The 21015-nt window shown below is 41.0% G+C and overlaps 1 protein-coding gene across 1 annotated transcript in view; it reads left to right on the top strand.

Annotated features, from left to right (window-relative positions):
- The window catches only part of RAP2A (RAP2A, member of RAS oncogene family), a 40291-nt gene extending 29034 nt beyond the window's left edge, over nt 1-11257 (top strand). The window contains exon 2 of the mRNA XM_020905405.2: nt 7428-11257. Within this exon, the coding sequence (XP_020761064.1) occupies nt 7428-7665 (238 nt within the window). The 3' untranslated portion in view covers nt 7666-11257. The remainder of the gene's footprint in view (nt 1-7427) is intronic.
- Nucleotides 11258-21015: the final 9758 nt, after the last annotated feature.

Here is a 21015-nt window from a genome sequence, read left to right as displayed (position 1 = left end):
GTGTTATACGTTGTGTGAATGCATGTGTCAGTTGCTCGGTCGTGTCCAACTCTTTGCAACTTGATGGACTGTAGCCTGCCAGGCTCCTCTGTCCATGGGATTCTCTAGGCAAGAATACTAGAGTGGGTTGCCATTTTCGTCCTTCCGGGGGATCTTTCTGACCCAGGGACTGAACCTGCATCTCCCATGTCTCCCACATTGCCGGCCAATTTGTTACCTGCTGAGCCATCAGAGAAGCCCTATACATTGTGTGAATTTGGGCAAATGTCTAATAGCATGTATTCATCATGATGGTATCATGAAGAGTATTTTCACTGTCTTAAAAATCCTTTGTCTTCCATCCATTCTGCCCTTTCTTCCCACCCTATCAACCCCTGGCAACCACTGATCTTTTAACTTGTCTCCAGAATTCTGCATTTTCTAAAATGTCATGCAGTTGAAACATGCAGTATGTCGCCATTGCAGATTGGTTTCTTTCACTTAATAATGTGCATTTAAATTTCCTATTTTTTTCATGAGTCATTAGGTTATTTCTTGTTAACACCAATGATACTTCCCTGTCTGGATATGCCACAGTTTATTTATCCATTCACCTGCTGAAGGATATGTTGGTTGCTTCCAAGTTTGGGCAGTTATGAATAAAGCTGCTGTATACATCTATATGCATGTTTTATATATTTGTTAGTACTTGGTTTGGGGAGCTAAATACCAGGGATTGCTGGTTTGTATGCTAAGGATATGTGTCGTTTTCTAAGAAATCACTAAACTGTCTTCCAGGTGGCTGTGCCACTTTGCATTCCCACCAGGAATGAATGAAAGTTCTGTTGCCCCATATCTTCTCTAGCATTTGGTGTTGTCAGTGTTCTAGATTGTGGCCATTCCAGTAGGTGTGCAGTGTCTCTATTTTAATTTCTCTGACAAAATATGATGTGCAGCATCTCTTTACATGCTTATTTGCCCATCTGCATACTTTCCTTGTTGAGGTGTATCTTAAGGTCCTAGGCCCATTTTTTAATCCGGTTGTTTGTTGCCTGCTGAGTGTTAAGACTCCCTTGTATATGCTGGATAACAGCCCTTTATCAGATGCCTTCTGCCAAGTATTTCCCAAATGGCTTTTTAACACAACATTCAAAGCGCCTGAGTTGCATTGTCATGACCAATTGGTGCCTCACCATCACACTGTTCTTCTGATACAGCGTCAGCTCTTAATTTCTATAAAAACAGATTGTTTTCATTTATATCATCATGGAGTAGCCCTGAATGCCTTGTATAACTTTCTAGTGTCATTACAGCCCTTACTTAATTTTTAGATTACATTTACAAATTGCTCTCTGTTCTTCAGTATGCATGCAGTCTGAAACCAAGAGACAGTCACAGCAAGAAATTTGGGTTTCCTTTTATTATTCAAGCTAAGTTACCAGAAATTCCATTTTAAGATGAAATATTTAGTCACCTCAAAACAAGTCAGTTTAGAGGAAGAAGGAAGCCTTACTTAGCTTAAACGTTTTCCACCTTAATAAGAAGTACTGATGTTTTTATGCTACCGGGCTGTGGTTGGGGCCTTCAACTCCCAGCCATAAAACCATTCTCTTTTTCCAGAACTGCCATAACACTTCCCTGAAAGATTAAAAATACCCATCCCGAGGGTGGGGAAACAGGCAGCCTTGACCTAAGCTCTACTGGCTGTAGTATAAATTTCTGGATGTCAGTCAGATTGCATGTGTGTGAGCACAGTAGTCTGAACTAATCTAGAAATGTGTGTGTGGTTTTGTTTTTTTTTTTTCTGGTTCAAAGGGTATGCCGTACACACATGCATACAACACAGACTATGCACACTTTTGAGAAAGAAGCTCCACGTCTAGGTGTGGTTCATCAGTTTGCTGTGGGTTAATGCAAACATGAGTGGAGGGGAATGCTTCACGCATAGATGGGGAAGGGGCAATTAGTTATGGTACTTTTATTATCACACAGACGCTATAAAATGGAGTACTCTTTAACCATTAATATGATGTATACCATTTATTGGCATACAAGATAATAAGTGAAAATAGAAGCAACTAAATATAACGGGCATGATCGCCTTTCTGAAAAATCTACATAGATATGTATAAGTAAATAGCCTGAAACGATACACACCAAAATAGTTATAGCAGTCATTCTCATGGAGGTGAGATGAAGAATGCTTTTTTGTTTTCCTCTTTACCTATTTAAATATTGCCATGGACTTTAAAAAATCATTTTGTGTTACTTAATTTGAGCAGGGAGGTGGGGAAGGAAACCTGTGAGAAAAGATTTCTGTGTTCTCAGCGGTCACAGGAAGGATGAGGTGTTACAGGTCATTAGATAGGGATAAACTTTTTAGCACCAACTTTTTAACACTCACATTTAACAGGGCTGACAAGACAAAATGGGTTGCCTGAGATGTGAGTTCTGCATCACTAAAGATGTTCAAATATAACCCATTTGGTGAGGTTGTCATGGAAATGACTAAAGCATCAGGTGTTCTGACATTTTACCTTGAGACTCTTGGTAGATGAAATTTTTCACAATGGGTAGAAGGTTGAACAAGGGAACCTTGTAAGTAAAACTCTCTCTGATTCTCATTTCTGAGTTCAAAGAGAATTGTATTTCAGCCTGCTTAACGGAAAAGTGACTAAGGAAATAGCAGCATGTTGAAATTCATGTGAGAGCCTAGCCTCTTTTAACGTGCTACAATAGAGCGCCCTCCAAAAGACGTCAAAGGAACCGAGTGTGGTGGCATCTGTCCACAACTTATCATTGGTGAATCAACGAAGGGAAAAGGAACTGATCCTGGACTTGCCACAGTATAAAACCATGAACTATACACATCCACTGCTATTTGGGGTCACAAAGTAACAGATCAGGTCAGTGATTCCTAAACCCTGCCGAACCTCACAATCATTCTTCAGAACTTAGACCCAGTTTTAAGTAGGCTTCTTAGGCCCAACCCCACAAATTCAGATTCAGGAACCCTGGATTTGGGCCTGGGAATGTTGGTGATCAGCGAGTTTAGACACAACCAGAATGAAATACACGTACACGTATACCCTATCAGGACAGTTACATAAAGACCATTGATAAACATCAGATGCTCCTGAACCATTCAGGTGTACAAAGTCACCTCGTGTGGAGAAGCCCATCAGTGTTCTACAGCTAAGTGATACTCAAGCCAGTGTTTCTGATGTTTCATTCAATGCATTAAGTAGAGCTGCTCAAAAGAACTAGCTCTATTTATTAATATATTATGTAACCATGCTTATGAATACTGTAAACAACAGGGACATTCATGTTAATAAAACCAGTGTTAGTTCTTAGACTATAAACAAAAGTAAAGTGATTTGAGCTACAGAAGCCACTGTATGACCCTGGTCACGCTCTCAAAGGAAATACCAAGGAAGATACGCTGAAGTTGATGAGAAACCAGCTGATGCCTGAGATGTGGATACAGTGGTACCTTGCTCACGGTCGCATCAACAGTAACACATAAATGAAGTGTTTGGGGGATTTTGCATCTTCAATTTTGTTCCCAAGTGATATGTTTATTAATAGAAAGGGGGGGCAGAAGTCAAGACAGCTCACCAAACTATGGTAAATAAAGAGCATGAGATGAAAATACTAATTATCACCTGCTAACCAAGCACCCAGTCTTCCTAAATGATCTAGTCGATCTCATCATAGAGGTCACATTTGTTTTCTGAGGCCACTGTTGCCAACAGGTTCCAAAGTTCATTTGTTCCGAGTGAACAGGTTTCCTACACTGCAGGCTTTCTGACTGCTGGCGTCGGGGAGGTGACACAGAGGGACCCCACGGCCCTTTGCTCTTCTTCCCACCAGCTTTTACGCTGCCTGGTCCTCATCCTGCCCGGAATGCTGTCCCCCAGACACGTGCTTGGCAAACTTCCTCACTCCCTTCATGTCTTGCTCACCTGCCACCATCCCAGTAAAGCCTTCCCTGCTCATCTGGTTTAAAATCGCACTGGTTTAAAATCGCTCCCAGCCCACGCCCTGTTCTGCAATTTTTTTTTTTCCATCGCACTTACAACCATTTAGTAAACCAATAATTTACTTATTTACTTGGATTTATTATCGACCACTATCTTCTCTGCTAGACTCTATGGCAGAGCTTTGTTCGCTGATGTATCTTAAGTGCCTCGAATAGCATCTAGCACAAAAATAGGCCTCTATCAAATAAACACTTGTTAAATGGATGAATAAATATGTAATACATTGACTGAAAGTGAAAGTGTTAGTCGCTCAGTCATGTCCAATTCTTTGCAACCCCATGGACTGTATCCCCCCAGGTTCCTCTTTCCATGGGATTCTCCAGGCAAGAATACTGAAGTGAGTAGCCATTCCCTTCTCCAGGGGATCTTCCTGACCCAGGGATCGAACCCAGCATCTCCTGCACTGCAGGCAGATTCTTTACCAGCTGAGCCACAAGAGGAACACTTAATTATTATACGTGAGGCTCCTAGAAGATGTGCAAAACTCTTGGGTCCTATGTTCAGAACTCTCAGTATGATCAGAGAGCAAAATCACTGCCGGTATACAGTTAATGCCTGTAAAGTCCTTTGATAAAAATTAGAGTTGTCCAGATCCATTTCCTGTGAAATGATAATATCCAAATCTTAGATTTATCCTTGATAATGCTGCTGTTCAGTCGCAAAGTCATGTGCTACTATTTGTGCCCTCATGGACTGCAGCACGCCAGGCTTCCCTGTCCATCACCCTCTCCCAGAGTTTGCTCAAACTCACGTCCATCGAGTTGGTGATGCCCTCCAACCATCTCATCCTCTGTCATCCCCTTCTCCCAGCTTCAATCTTTCCCAGCATCAGGGTCTTTTCCAATGAGTCAGTTCTTCGCATCAGGTGATGCAAGTATTAAAGCTTCAGCTTCAGCATCAGTCCTTCCAGTGAATATTCAGGGTTGATTTCCTTTAGGATGGACTAAAGGACCTCCTTGCTGTCCAAGGGACTTTCGAGAGTCTTCTCCAGCATCACAGTTCAAAAGCATCAATTCTTCGGCGCTCAGCCTTATTTATGGTCCAACTCTCACATCTATACATGACTACTGGAAAAACCATAGCTTTGACTGTACGGACCTTTGTCAGCAAAGTGATATCTCTGCTTTTTAATACACTGTCTAGGTTTGTCATAGCTTTTCTTCCAAGGAGTAAGAGTCTTTTAATTTCATGGCTGCACTTATTTTGAAGTTGTGTGTTTCAGATTGCTAAGGAACACACTGCCTAGAGCGTGCCCTCTTGTTGAGACCATTGTCAGTGTGATCTTGCGTCAAAGGGGAAAAAATGAGACTCTGTTGGGAATACAGTTTGCTTTATAAATTAGAGTGAGCAGAGAGAACCATCTTGCCAGGAAGATGAAGCTGTGAAAGTATTGTTGCTAGCATTAACTGCCCGCCTGTTGTTCTGTTTCCTGAATGATAAAAACGCTGCACAAATCCTGCCTTAGTAAATCCTGACTATGTGTAGTTCTCTAACGGATTAGCTGTGTCTAGTCACATTTGTTATCACTCGTGTGCAGTTTTGCAGTTTGCTTCCTTGATAAATTAGACATACATTCTGCTTAGAGGAGAAAGTACAGACACACATATTGATTTATACTGAAATCACAAAAAGCCTTTAAAACGATGTATAAAGTAAAAATGTATTAGCAACATTGCTTAGGACAAACATAAACACAAGTAGTAAATAAATTTGCACAGTGGCACCATTTTTTACACCATGAATAACCATTGTAGAGAGAATCATCTTTAGGTACAAAATGATTTATGACCTCTTGTCTTTGTTCTTTTCCTAGTTCTGTTGTCTGTTAGCATTTTCCAAACATCGTGACTTATAAACACCTTATCTTAGTCTATCTGGCTCCTATAACAAGAATACCACAAACTGCATGGCTTAAACAACAAATTTATTCCTCATATTTCTTGAGGCTGGGGAGTCCAAGGTCAAGGCTCTGGAAGATTCAGTGTCTGGTGAGGGCCCACGTCCCTAGAATCATCTTTTCACTCTGTCTGTACGTGGCTATAAGGGCAATGGTGATCTCTGGGGTCTCTTGTATAAGGACACAAATCCCGTCCACGACCCAGTCCTTTCCCAAAGTCCCGACCTCCTAAATACCATCCCATGGGGGATTAGGTTTCAACATCCGAATTTCAGGGAACACACATTTAGTCTATAGCACGGTGATTCTAGTCAGGAAGGAAAAGAAGAGATAATATCAAACAGAGCTAATGATTGGAATGTTTAAGTCCTTGTCAGGCCGAAAAGAACAGTAATTATCCTTCAACAGGCTAATCTATGACAGTTTGTATAAAGGGATAGAGCATAGTTGTATTTGGTGAGTTCCATCCTAGTGAGTTCTGCTAGCTTGTTTCTTATTTAGGAATGATTAGAACGTGATCAGCTTTGTATACTTTCATTGCTTTTTAGTTGCTCAGTCATGTCTGGCTCTTCTGCGCCCCACGAACTGTAGCCCACCAGGCTGCTCTGTCCATGGGACTTTTCAGGCAAGAATACGCAAATGAGTTGTCATGTCCTTCTCCAGGGGTTCTTCCCGACCCAGGGATTGAACCTGTGTCTCCTGCATTGGCAGGCAGGTTCTTTACCACTGAGCCACCTGGGAAGCCCTTGTATACTTTTAGAACATAGTAAAATTTATAAAATTACAAATTATGTGTTTAGTAACTAGAGGTATTACCTCATCATCTGAAATTCTGCATAAGCATCCCTTACAATAAACAAAGTTTACATGAATCCATCTAAGGGGAATATTCTGAGATTCTGAGAATAATTTTCCAAGTACATCTGGGAAAATAAATTGATTTTAAAAGATATGTTATTGATTAAAACATCATTTTGAACAACCCATTTGTGATCTACTATGAGAGCTGCCTTCTGGTCAATGTCAAACCAACTGGAGCAAATAATTTTTCATGCAGCTAAGAATATCTGTAGGACCAGTTCAGTTCGGTGGCTCAGTCATGTTCGACTCTGCCACCCCATGGACTGCAGCGGCTGCCAGGCCTCCCTGTCCATCACCAACTCCCGAAGTTTACCCAAACTCACATCCATCGAGTCAGTGACGCCACCCAACCATCTCATCCTCTGTCGTCCCCTCTCCTCCTGCCTTCAATCTTTCCCAGCATCAGGGTCTTTTCCAGTGAGTCAGCTCTTCGCATCAGGTGGCCAAAGTATTGGAGCTTCAGCTTTAGCATCAGTCCTTCCCGTGCATATTCAGGACTGATTTCCTCTAGGATGGACCGGTTGGATCTCCTTGCTGTCCAAGGGACTCTGTAGTACCATATCATGAAAAAAGAGAAAATCCACTTTACCTGTCACCCTGTGCTAACGTCTGCAACCCCTGTGTCCGCGTCTGTTCTCTCGCAGGTACGAGAAAGTGCCGGTCATCTTGGTGGGGAACAAAGTCGACCTGGAAAGTGAGAGAGAGGTGTCCTCCAACGAAGGCCGGGCGCTCGCCGAGGAGTGGGGCTGCCCCTTCATGGAGACGTCGGCCAAGAGTAAAACCATGGTGGACGAGCTCTTCGCCGAGATCGTCAGGCAGATGAACTATGCCGCCCAGCCCGACAAGGACGACCCGTGCTGTTCCGCGTGTAACATACAATAGCATTGACACGTGGCTGCCCGCCCCACTCCCACCCCGCAGAGGCAACACCAGCCTCGCCTCCCCGTGGAGCCTGCAGGGTGTGCGGTGTGAACCTGCAGTGAAGCAGCTGATCGTCCTTCAGAGCCCGGCGGCGATTGTCAGCTGAGAGCTCTGAGTCACCTTTGGGTCCAGTAACTCCAGTCTTCACCGTCATCCTCAGTCTCCTCCAGGCACCTGCAACTTCAGGCGTCCTGGCCCAGTCGATCCGCAGGGCGACCTCCTTCAAAAGCTATGATGGTATTGTCACTTGAGTTGACAGAAGCAACTATGGTCGTCGTTAAAAGTAATCACGGGAGAGAAACCAGAAGAATTCCTGTGACCGCTTAACCATTAAAATATTTTGTCTTCTTTAAAAAAATAGATGAGTCAAGGAGAAATATTTTCCTACCAGAGTACTGAATTTCAGAAACTGAGATAGTGCTTCTAACCAATATATCACATCAAGGAAGATAATAGCAGCTGACCTGCCGGCAGCATTCCAGGGAGAGATTCTTTGCTCAGCTGACTCACTCCTGTTTTTCAAAGTCGATGCTTAATTGTAGATGTTATCCTAATTTGTGACACGGAACTAACTCATGCACCAGTCTCTGATAGAGCCAGAGTCAGCACAGGTTGGGTAAAAATACAGCCTGGTGTTACAATGTGTTATCACCTGCTTTGCCCAGAAAGTGGAGACTCTCATAAGGGTCTGAGTCAAATTAAAACCCCAGACCCACCCCTCTGTTCACCAAGCAGGGATGGTCTTTGTTACTTTACTGAACAAGAAGGAAGCAACTGTGATGGGAAGAGATTGCCTAGCCTTACTAATGAGAAGCGTTCCAGTACATGAACTAGTACCATCGCGTAAGGAAAATGAAGCCATGTTGCATCCACATGTTCCCGTTTGCAGAAACCTCACAGGACAGTACAAATATCTTGCATTTTTACGTTCGTTAAAGCAGCAAATTCCTTCTTGCCTTTAAGGGCTATGGTTGTGGTGTGATTCTTGGCTAACCTGCTTTCGAAATCAAGTTTTCTATAGCAGAGCTTTATTGCAGGCATTAAAAAAAAAAAAATTGAATAACCATGTGAAATAATTGGGGCTTAAAAGTAGAACAGAAATTATAGAGTGGAAGGTAAGAGACGAAAAAAAAAAAAAAACCCTTTAATTTTCCTGGAGAATTCTATAAAGATTTTCTTACAACAATTTTGCCCTGATTACTGAAGTGGCAAATAAAGCTAGAGTGAATATTTTGTCTTGAAAAGGTGCTCAAGTCCTGACATTTTTGGTTTTTATAGCCGCCAAGTATTTATCATTTGCATGACTAATGGCACAGGAAAAAACGTATTCATAAGTTTTACAATCAAGCGCAGAAGGGTTTTCACCCACCTTCAGAGTTATAAAATGCTGAAGAGAGTATTTTGAGCTGATCCTCTGGAGATGAATTTGGCCTTCAGAACTGCAATATCACTGAGCCTGTGATCTGCATACCGCCCCATATTTCTTGTTGGTTTCACACTCTTGTGCGAGTAACCTCGGGTCTTAACGTGTGTTACTGAGTGAAGAATGTGTCTTTGCGTGTGCATGTGTGTCTAATGTTATGAAGAATTTGGCACAAGTCAGAGATAATTGCCTATACTGAGAATCTGTCCTGCAGAATACCATGTATCAAAAACATTTTTTAAGTGTTTTTTTTTTTTAATACATTCTTGAAATCATTGCTAGCCCACCCCCTAAGTGTTTAGTAAACTGATGTTAAGGTTGGAGGAGAGAAAAAAGGTGGATAGTACTTTTCATAAATGAGAAGACAGATGTGTGGATAAAACCAGGCATGGTTGTCAAAAGTCTTTGAATTGTGAATATTTGCATTCTTCAATATAATTTTTTGAATAATTCCCAATTATGAAGCACCTTTTATAGGCCAGAAAGTTCTAACTAATTTTACTGCATCAAATTTGGTCATGTAAAAGGTGATTTGACTCAATCATGTAGACAAGTCAGTGATTCAAGAAGTATGATTTTTATCAACTGAAAGAGAAATATTTGTTAGTGCACTGTTTGAGTTTTGAAGCCTCTAACTTCTCAGAATGATTCTGGTTTTTAGAATTCCATATTTAGTAGAAATGTATGGCAAGTAAGATTACATATAAAAACATCTATAAAGATTTTACAGTTTTACCTTGTGGATTGCTATGCAGACAAGAAAAATAAGTTAAATAATGTGAAAGGTATGGCAGGATATAAGGTGGAAAAGATTATCTAAAAATTTGGGTTTTAGTTAGATGTGTTTATGTCAGACAATAAGGTGGTTTTTTTTTTTTTTTACTGTAAAGATGTTAATAGCTGATATGGCTGCCTGATCAGTGTTTCCACCCAGCCTTGCGTATTTAGTGACAAAGCATCAAATATATCCAGAAACTTGGAAACCCTCGTGTGCTCTTACTGTTGGTGTTTCATCTGGTATGAAAATAACTCAGCTTGAATGAATGTGTCTGTTGAGATGTTAATACAGAGCTTAAGAACAGGAAGATGAAATTTGTTGGCACATGAATTAATAGTTGGTGACCTTGTGTCACTATTTATTTTACGCCCTGATCAGAATAGCAACTAGATAACTGAAAGTTTTTCTAACATGCCTTAAAAATGTTATGGTTTGATCCAAAGACCCACTTTTTCTTTAGCTACTACGATAAGGTTTTTTTCCTTATTTTTTCTTTGTTTCGTCTTGTTTTACTTTTATACAAAGGCAGCGTTTTTGTTGTTGTTGTTGTTCTATGTTGCAACTTTTTGTTTTGGTTCTCTTAAGCTGTGATAGTGATGGTGACTGATGCCTTTCTTTTTGTTCAACTCATACAAAACAAGCCAGCATCTGATCAAAAGTATTACATAAAATCTTCCTTAAACTATTGAAAGGTGCTTTGATGATTTTTCTTCTTTGGTTTGTAGAATTAGGACTGAAATTTTTACTCTAATCGCTACAGTTGCCATCACTTTTCTGTGGTCAAACTACTGATATTTGCTTTTCTGTAAAAAGAAATGTTGCCTAAGGATGTCTACTGTTTGTTTTCAGGAGTTGTCCAGTGGGAATATTGCCTATATGTATGAATATGAAAGTGCTTATTTCGCTTGTTGCCATTGGGATTCTGTTTGTTTGTTTTGTAGTTTTTTGTTCTCAGCAGTCTTGTGTTAGCACTTGGGTAAGCTTTAATTGTCTCCTTAGCCAATCAAATGTTAAAGACTATGGGGGTCTTTTCTTTTTTTTTAATTAATGTGTCATTGTGCATCTCTTTAAATCTTGATCAGGGTTTCAAGAATGACTGCAGTGGGTTTTGGAAACAGACTTATCCTTATTGATTTGGGGTTTCCCAGAGATAAATATAGTTCACAGTTAATTGTTGAGCTCTAATACAACTGACCATTTAAAATTGAACAACAGTTTATTGTTTTGTAACAATGTCAGTTGTTAAACCTTGACCTTTCAGTTAAAACATGAATTGTAGTTATAACTCAATGCAAATTCAACAGTTGTATTTGGAGTTAAATTATTTTAACAAATAAATTTATTTAATGAAATTGCCTCTGGATTTTTTGTTGTTGTTGCTTTGTACATATTCATGGGTGAAATGTATTTATTTAGAAATGAAAAAATTGCTGTAGAATTCTATTTACAGAAATGGTCAAGCTAATTGAGAATTCATCATATTAAAAAGGAAGGTTAGTAGATCATTTTCATAGCTTTTAAAAATTAAAACATGAGAAGATTTTTAAATTAGTAATTTTAGATATAAATGGTATTTTATATTTTTGATGATAGCTGGCTAATTTGAAATCTCAACGGTATTCATGTTCACAGAATTGTTCTAGATAATTAACATTAATTAGCAGTTGCTTTGTGGCCCTGCTGGTATCACAAAAACGTATCAGTGTCCTTCCAGTGATGGCTTCGGGGGGTGTCTCTTTGTTTAGGTCTTGTGGATTTTTAAGGTATCAGAGGCTGGAGGTTGCTCTTTAGTAGGGCTATAGGGCCTGCTTGTTCTATATAGGGCCCTGTGAATGTTGACAGATGCTGTTAATTATATACAGCCTTCAGCTGCTCCGATAAGGAGCCCATTCATTCCCTAAGCCAATTTAAACTGTGCCTTTTGGTCATGTTGCCTTCAAACTGTGTTGAAATTTCCTGGCAACATTCCACCAGTTTAGAAGCCTCATTGTTTTGGAATAGAAGAATAATTTGAATGAATATAACAGAGGCACTGTAGGCAGAATCTCAAATATTTAAAGGAAAATGTGTCTATATTTTAGTATAATAAACAAATACCTACTGGTTGGCTTCATAATCTCATTTGAAGCATTTGTAAAGTATTCAAGCCTATCACATTCTGCTTTCAATTGGGAGAATTTCTTTGTCACTGTGAAATAAAATTTTGAAATTCTTACACACTGTACTGTTTATTGATTATTAGAGGTCCATGAATAAAAATATAAAAAGCTGAAGAGAAAAGTGCTACCGATTGGTCTGACCTCTTGAGACATGTAAAGTGGAGAAAATTGTCACAAACTCCCTTTAAAAAGCTGCTAACCTCTTAATTTGTTTCTCTACAAATAAACTTTATTATGTTATTACGTGAAAAATATATTACATTAAAGGGTGAAAATGTAATCCCTGAAGAAAAACCCAAATGTCCTCTTTCATGAGCAATACCCATTTGTTCTCATGTATCACACTTTTTTTATGTTCTTTATTTTCTTTTTTTTAATTTATTTATTTTTTAATTGAAGGATAATTGCTTTACAGAATTTTGTTTTCTGTCAAGTCCCAACATGAATATCTATGTTTCCAAGTAACTAGAGGAATAAAACATAGTGACACTTCATTTGTTAAATGGAAAATTTTAACTGGTTTTACATTTTCAATATTAACTTTTCTCCCCTGCTTTTTGCTTTTTTTTCCTTTGAAGTTGTTGTTCAGTCACTAAGTCCCATCCAACTCTTTGCAGCCCCATGGACTGCAACACACCAGACTTCCCTGTCTTTCCCTGTCTCCCAGAGTTTGCTCAAACTCATGTCCTTTGAGTCGGTGATGCCATCCAACCATCTCATCCTCTGTCGTCCCCTTCTCCTCCTGCCCTCAGTCTTTCCCAGCATCAGGGTCTTTTCCAGTGAGCTGGCTCTTCTCATCAGGTGGCCAAAGTATTGGAGCTTCAGCTTCAACATTAGTCCTGACTCCAGTGAATATTCCAGGTTGATTTCCTTGAGGATGGACTGGTTTGACCACCTTGCTGCCCAAGGGACTCTTAAGAGTCTTCTCCAACACTACAGTTCAAAGGCATCAATTCTTTGATGCACAGCCTTCTCTGAGGCTCTTCCAGGTAACGTGATATGTTATTTCTTAAAATATTTTCTTCAAACAATAGTCTTAATGTTACCTTTCTAAAGATTCCTGCACGATTAATGGAGAAAAAATAGAAGACTATCTGCTGGAAATATTCAATGTGAAGACCTATTTATACACACAAATTAGAGGGGAAAACCACTGAAGGAACAACAATGTGATTCAGTTTATGGGAATTTTTATTAAGGATCCTCCCATTTCAAAAACTCAACAATATGAAAGATTTCATTGTTTTATCATATGATTGCAATTTTATATTGACTGTGTTTGGGATATGCTTTACACTTTACCTTTAAAAAGATTGAATATCAGTGAAATGTACAGAAAGGGAAAAGCCACTCAATTTCCAAATTCCCAAAACAACCATGTTAATATTCGATGTAAACCATTCTAGACATCTTTCTCTGCATATATAGATACACACACATGTGTAAGAAGGATAAATAATTCTATGTTGCTTATAAGAAAACTGGCTCTAAAGCAATAAAAATGGATCACACATGGTCACGGAACTAATAAAAGTGCCAGGGTTGAGATCCAGACTCTTGTAACTTTAAATCACCTTTTCCCTACTGTAACTTATTTTTTTAAATGGTGTCCACCATTCCAGCCTCATTCATCTGTTCTTCACTGAGGAGTACTCCTGCACGTGGTATGGCACAACCATGCAGATGGGCACGTACACATAATCCCTGATATCAAAGACAATTTAATTGTCCTGGTCCCTTCAGGCTGCTCTGACAAAATACCATCGTGCATGCATGCTCAGTTGTGTCCAAATATTTGCGACCTCATGGACTGTAGCCCACCGGGCTCCTGTGTCCATGGGATTTCCCAGGCAAGAATACTAGAGTAGGTTGCTATTTCCTCCTCTGGGTGATCTTCCTGGCCTCGTGGTCAAACCACATCCTCTGTGTCTCCTGGATTGGCGAGTGGATTCTTCACCACTGAGCCACCTAGGAAGCCCAAAACACCATCAACTGGGTGGCTTATACAACAAACATCTATTTCTCACAGTTTCAGAGATCGCAGAGCCCAGGATGAAGGCTCAGGCAGATTCAGTGTCCAGAGAGGGTCCTCTTCCAGGTTGCAGATGGCTGACTTTTCCCCATGTCCTCACACAGAGGACAGAGGGGGGAAGGCAGCCCTCTGAGGTCTCCTTCATCAGGGCACTGATCCCATTCATGAGCAGTCCACCCTCATGACCTAGTCACCTCCCAAAAGCCTCCTCATTACACTGGGGATTACGTTTCAACACACAAATGTGGAGGGAACAAACATTCTGCCTCTACTACTGGTCTCCTTGCCTTTCCCTTTAGCTCATCATATAAGAATTAGCCTACTGGCAAGAATGAATTAATTTGTACCTTGCCTACTTCGGGGCTCCAATGGTGGCTCAGATGGTAAAGAATCTGCCTGCAATGCAGGAGACCCATGTTCAATCCCTGGGTTGAGAAGATCCCCTGGGGAAAGGAATGGCTACCCACTCCAGTGTTCTTGCCTGGAGAATTCCATGGACAGAGGAGCCTGGCGGGCTATGGTCCATGGGGTCACCAAGAGTCGCACATGACTGACACTTTCACTTTACATCACCTATTTTTACATGCCAGGGCTCTAGCAACCCAGGAGGACCCAGGGTCCTGGGCATAGCCCACAGACACTACAGCTGGCTCCATTCTTTCCAAAGACAATGCAACCAACCTGAGCTGTTTCATCCTGGCACTTGAGTCTGGATGGGTGGCCACACAGCAGGGTTCTGGAGCTCTGCTGTTGGAGCAAGTGTCGCTTTCCTAAGGAAGCCTTCAGGCTGACAACAGGATCTGCAAGGGCCCGCCCTGCTCCTGGAGGGTGGGCAGTGGGGGGCTCTGAGGCAATTTAGGGACACAGCAAAACTAAGGGGGGCAGAGGCATGGATATATCCGTACACAGAAGAGTAAATGCCAGGTCTGTGCCTGCAGTTGGATATTAGACATTTTTTGGTTTTAGTGAGATTTATGGTTAAAAACATCAGAACTGGGAAGTTCTTTTTAAGACCCTTCTACAAAATGAGTGATTCATATATACTTAGAGCAACTGAAATAAATCACCGTTGAGTGGAAACTACTAACACCAAGAAATGATATACTATAAAGAGACAATAGAATTTCTGTGAAGAAAGTCACAAACTCTAAGTTAGGAAACCAAAAAAGGGTGAGCCAAAGCGCCAGGGGCCTCATTTATCTGGTCCGTAGTCATGTCTGTGTGGTAAGAAAATGAGAAAGTTCTAGCCTGCATTGGGAGTGCAGTCAACCACTGGACCACCAGGGAATTTGGAAAGGTTGAGCCTTTAAGTTATAGCTTTAATCTCTCTTGGTCAAGGTTAATGAAAATGTATTTATGAAATTCATTAAAAAAATAGTAACTCTGATTCCTTTTTTCTTCTTTGTATAATTGGTTCATAATTATTGATAATGAAGCAGTTTAAATGTCTAATGATGGTTGATTTCCTGTCAATTACTGAATTTACCTGACTGCAGATAAACTGGTTTGGTTTGTAGACTATTCTAACTGCCCATGAAAAGAGATTGTTCTCCTCCCTACAGAGGTTTTCTCCCAGGGAATCTTGGCTGGTAAGATCTGGTGGTAGATATATGAGCCAGAAGAACTGTCTTGATTAAATCAGAAGTATGAACCCTAGAGCATTCCTCCCCTCCTCCATCAGATCACCAAGCCCCAGAGCTTGGTTCCTTCTGCTGCAGAGGAGCAAGTCAGTGTATTAATCAGGATGACCTTTTTACTAAGCCCATTCCAACCAACTTTCCCTAGAAAGTGACAGTATCAGAGGTGACTATAGCACCTTAACCAGATTTAGTTCACAAACCAGTTAATCTACAATGGGTTAATATGGAATTTGGTTTGTCTGCTTTTTTTTAACTGACCTATAACACACGTACATATATGTGTGTGTGTGTGTGTGTGGATGTATGTATGTATATATATATAGCTATATATATACATATATATATATGTATATATATGTATATATATAGCACACACAAAATGCTTGCTCCTTGGAAGGAAAGCTATGCCAAACCTAGACATGTATTAAAAAGCAGAGACATCACTTTGTTGACAAAGGTCCATATAGTCAAAGCTATAGTTTTTCCGGTAGTCAGGTACGGATGTGAGAGTTAGACCATAAAGAAGACTGAGTGCCAAAGAACTGATCCTTTCAAATTGTGGTGCTGGAGAAGACTGCTCAGAGTTATTTGGACAGCAAGATCAAACCGGTCAATCCCAAAGGAAATCAACCCTAAATATTCATTGAAAGAACTGATGCTGAAAATAAAGCTCTGATACTTTGGCCACCTGATGCCAAGAGCCAACTCATTGGAAAAGACCCTGATGCTGGAAAGATTGAAGGCAAAAGGAGAAGAGGGCAGCAGAAGATGAGATGGTTGGATGGCATCACCTACTCAATGCACATGAATCTGAGCAAACTCCAGGATTCAATGAAGGACAGGGGGGAGCCAGGCATGCTACAGTCCATGGGGTTGCAAAGAGTCAGACACAACTTAGCTACTGAACAACAACAACAATAACACACATATAGCAAAATGCCCAAAACTAAGTGTACAATTCAGTACAATTCAATGTACTTCTACATATGAAACCACCAACCACATCATAATATAGACTATTTCTGTCCCTCCAAAGGAATGCTTCAAGCTCCTTCTCGGTCAATACCCACACCCCACAGGTCAGCATCATTCTGACGTCTATCGCCATGGGTTAGTTTTGCCAGTTTGTGAGCTTCATATAAGTTAAGTCACACAGTAGATGCTCTTTTGTCTCTAAACACTTTTGCTCAGCATTGTATTTGTGAGATTCAGCCATGCTGTTATGTGTAACAGTAGCTTCTTCTTTCTTATCACTGTACAGTATTCCTATGTATGAACTTACTTATACAATCTACAGTTGATGGACATTTGCACTGTTCCCACTTTGGATCTGTTATGGAAAAAAATGCTGCCATGAACATTTCCGTAGATGACTTTTGGTGGGAGACAGACACAAGGCTCACTTCTCCCAGGTAAATATAAAGTCACAGTTGACAGTTTTCTCAGGTCGTACCAGCTCACACCAAAACCAGCGGTGAGTGAGAACTCAAGTTTCAGAGGTCACAGGACAGGCTCCCTGGGAAGCAGACGCTACAACAGAGTGTGGTATGCAGGATATTTATTACGGAGTGCACTTGGGACGCCAGGTGGCTCCCCAGGCGGCACTAGTGGTAAAGAACCCACCTGCCAATGCAGGAGACTTAAGAGAGGTGAGTTCAATCTGTGGGTCAGGAAGATCCTCTAGAAGAGGAAATGGTAACCCACTCCAGTATTCTTGCCTGAAGTATCCCATGGACAGTGAGGCCTAGTGAGCTACAGTCCATAAGGTCACAAAGAGTAGAACACGCCTGAAGTGACTTAGCGCACACACACACACACACACACACACACACATACATGTCCTTGGGATCGGATCCTGCAGACGGCAGCAGTAGGAACCAAGATTGGAGAGAGGGAGAGGGAAATTGAGCTGCAATGCAGGGCCAACAACTACCTGGGCTTGGGAGAGTTAGAATGGCCCCGCAGAGTTATCCCGAGTCGGGCCAAGTGACTTGTGTCACTTGTGTCAGGTCCTTTGTGCCTTCCGTCCTTCAGTCACTGCGACCTTGGATGAGATGCAGCTGAGACAGTCACAGAAGGATTAAGGATGGAGGCTGTCTGTGCCCCAAGCATCCGGGCAACAATCACTCCATTGAAAGGAGATCCAGGCAGTGCCTCGCAGTGTCTACCTACTCCACACACCCACGTGCATACCTAGTGCTGTCAGCGTTTCATTTTAGTCATGCTGGTGGGTGTGTAGTGGAATCCACTGTGGATTTTACTTTGCATTTCTCTAAGGTCAATAATAATCATATGCTTATTGGCCATTGGTTTTCCTCTTTTGTGATGTACCTTTTGGGGATGTTCATCACCTTTTTGTGATGTTCATGTCTTTTCTCCATTGTTTAAACAGGCTGTTTTTCTCTTATATATTCACATTAGGTCTTTGTATTTTATGGATATATATATATATGTAAACATACTATCCCAGTGCAAAGTTTGCCTTTTCATACTCTTGTTGGTGTCTCTTGATAAACAAAAGTCCTTAATTTTTTCTCCAAACCTGAAACTTTTTATTTTGTATTGGGATATAGACGATTAACTCCAAGGCCAAATTTGCCTGTTACTACAGGTACTTCTTGGTGGCTCAGATGGTAAAGCGTCTGCCTACAAGGCAGGAGACATAGGTTCGATTCCTGGGTTGGGAAGATCCCCTGGAGAAGGAAATGGCAACCCACTCCACTACTCTTGCCTGGAAAAACCCATGGACAGAGGAGCCTGGTAGGCTACAGTCCATGGGGTTGCAAAGAGTCAGACACAACTGAGCGACTTCACGTCACTTCACTTCACAGGTACTTCTTGACTTCCTACTTTTGCCTGGAGCAACAGGCAAATTCGGCCTTGGAGTACGGAATGAAGCAGGGCAAAGGCTAACAGAGTTTTGCCAAGAGAAGGCACTGGTCATAGCAAACACCCTCTTCCAACAACAAGAGAAGACTCTACACATGGACATCACCAGATGGTCAATACCTAAATCAGATTGATTATATTCTTTGCAGCCAAAGATGGAGAAGCTCTATACAGTTAGCAAAAACAAGAGTGTGAGCTGACTGTGGCTCAGATCATGAACTCCTTATTGCCAAATTCAGACTTAAATTGAAGAAAGTAGGGAAAACCACTAGACCATTCAGGTATGACCTAAATCAAATCCCTTATGATTATACAGTGGAAGTGACAAATAGATTCAAGGGATTAGATCTGATAGACAGAGTGCCTGATGAACTATGGATGGAGGTTCGTGACACTGTACATGAGGCAGTGATCAAGACCATTCCCAAGAAAAAGAAATGCAAAAGGCAAAATGCTTGTCTGATGAGGCCTTACAAATAGCTGTGAAAGAAGAGAAGTGAAAAGCAAGGAGAAAAGGAAAGATATTCCCATCTGAATGCAGAGTTCCAAAGAATAGCAAGGAGAGATAAGAAAGCTTTCCTCAGTGGTCAATGCAAAGAAATAGAGGGAAGCAATAGAATGGGAAAGACTAGACATCTCTTCAAGAAAATTAGAGATACCAAGAGAGCATTTCATGCAAAGATGGGCTCAATAAAGGACAGGAATGGTACAGACCTAAAAGAAGGAGAAGATACTAAGAAGATGTGGCAAGAATACACAGAAGAACTAAACAAAAAAGATCTTCACCACCCAAATAATCATGATGGGTGATCACTTACCTAGAGCCAGACATCCTGGAATGTGAAGTCAAGTGGGCCATCACTATGAACAAAGCTAGTGGAGATGATGAAATTCCAGTTGAGCTATTTCAAATCCTAAAAGATGATGCTGTGAAAGTGCTTCACTCAATATGCCAGCAAATTTGGAAAACTCAGCAGTGGCCACAGGACTGGAAAAGGTCAGTTTTCATTCCAATTCCAAAGAAAGGCAATAGCAAAAAATGCTCAAACTACTGCACAATTGCACTCATCTCACACGCTAGTAAAGTAATGCTCAAAATTCTCCAAGCCAGGCTTCAACAATACGTGAACCATGAACTTCCAGATGTTCAAACTGGATTTAGAAAAGGCAGAGGAACCAGAGATCAAATTGCCAATATCTGTTGGATCATCAAAAAAGCAAGAGAGTTCCAGAAAAACATCTACTTTTGCTTTATTGACTATGCCAAAACCTTTGACTGTGTGGATCACCACAAACTGTGGAAAATTCTGAAAGAGATGGGAATATCAGACCATCTGCCTTGCCTCTTGAGAAATCTGTATGCAGGTCAAGAAGCAGCAGTTAGAACTGGACATGGAAAAACAGACTGGATCCAAATCAGGAAAGGAGTACATCAAGGTTGTATATTGTCATCCTGCTTATTTAACTTATATGCAGAGTACATCATGAGAAATGCTGGCCTGGATGAAGCACAAGCTGGAATCAAGATTGCTGGGAGAAATTATCAATAACCTCAGATAAGAAGATGACACCACTCTTATGGCAGAAAGCGAAGAAGAACTAAAGAGCCTCTTCATGAAAGTGAAAGAGGAGAGTGAAAAAGTTGGCTTAAAGCTCAACATTCAGAAAACGAAGATTATGGCATCTGGTCCCTTCACTTCATGGCAAATAGATGGGGAAACAGTGGAAACAGTGACAGACTTTATTTTGGGGGAGCTCCAGAATCACTGCAGATGGTGACTGCAGCCATGAAATTAAAAAATGCTTGCTCCTTGGAAGAGAAGTCATGACCAACCTAAACAGCATATTAAAAAGCAGAGACATTACTTTGCCAACAAAGGTCCGTCTAGTCAAAGCTATGGTTTTTCCAGTAGTCATGTATGGATGTGAAAGTTGGACTATAAAGAAAGCTGAGCAGCCAAAGAATTGATGCTTTTGAACTGTGGTGTTGTAGAAGTCTTGAGAGTCCCTTGGACTGCAAGGAGATCCAACCAGTCCATCCTGAAGGAAATCAGTCCTAAATATTCATTGGAAGGACTGATGCTGAAGCTGAAACTCCAATACTTTGGCCACCTGATGTGAAGAACTGACTCATTTGAAAAGACCCTGATGCTGGGAAAGATTTGAGGGTGGGAGGAGAGGGGATGACAGAAAATGAGATGGTTGGATGGCATCACCGACTCAATGGACATGAGTTTGAGTAAACTCCAGGAGTTGTTGATGGACAGGGAGGCCTGGTGTGTTGCAGTCCATGTGGTCACAAAGAGTCGGACACAACTGAGCAACTGAACTGACGATGTGACATGACGTGAGGGCGCTCAGTTGTGTCCGATTCTTTGCGACCCCATGGA

This window comes from Odocoileus virginianus, chromosome 8 (assembly GCF_023699985.2).
Source record: "Odocoileus virginianus isolate 20LAN1187 ecotype Illinois chromosome 8, Ovbor_1.2, whole genome shotgun sequence".
NCBI lineage: Eukaryota > Metazoa > Chordata > Mammalia > Artiodactyla > Cervidae > Odocoileus > Odocoileus virginianus.
Note: the sequence above shows the minus strand (reverse complement) of the source record. Positions and strands in the feature narration are given on the sequence as shown.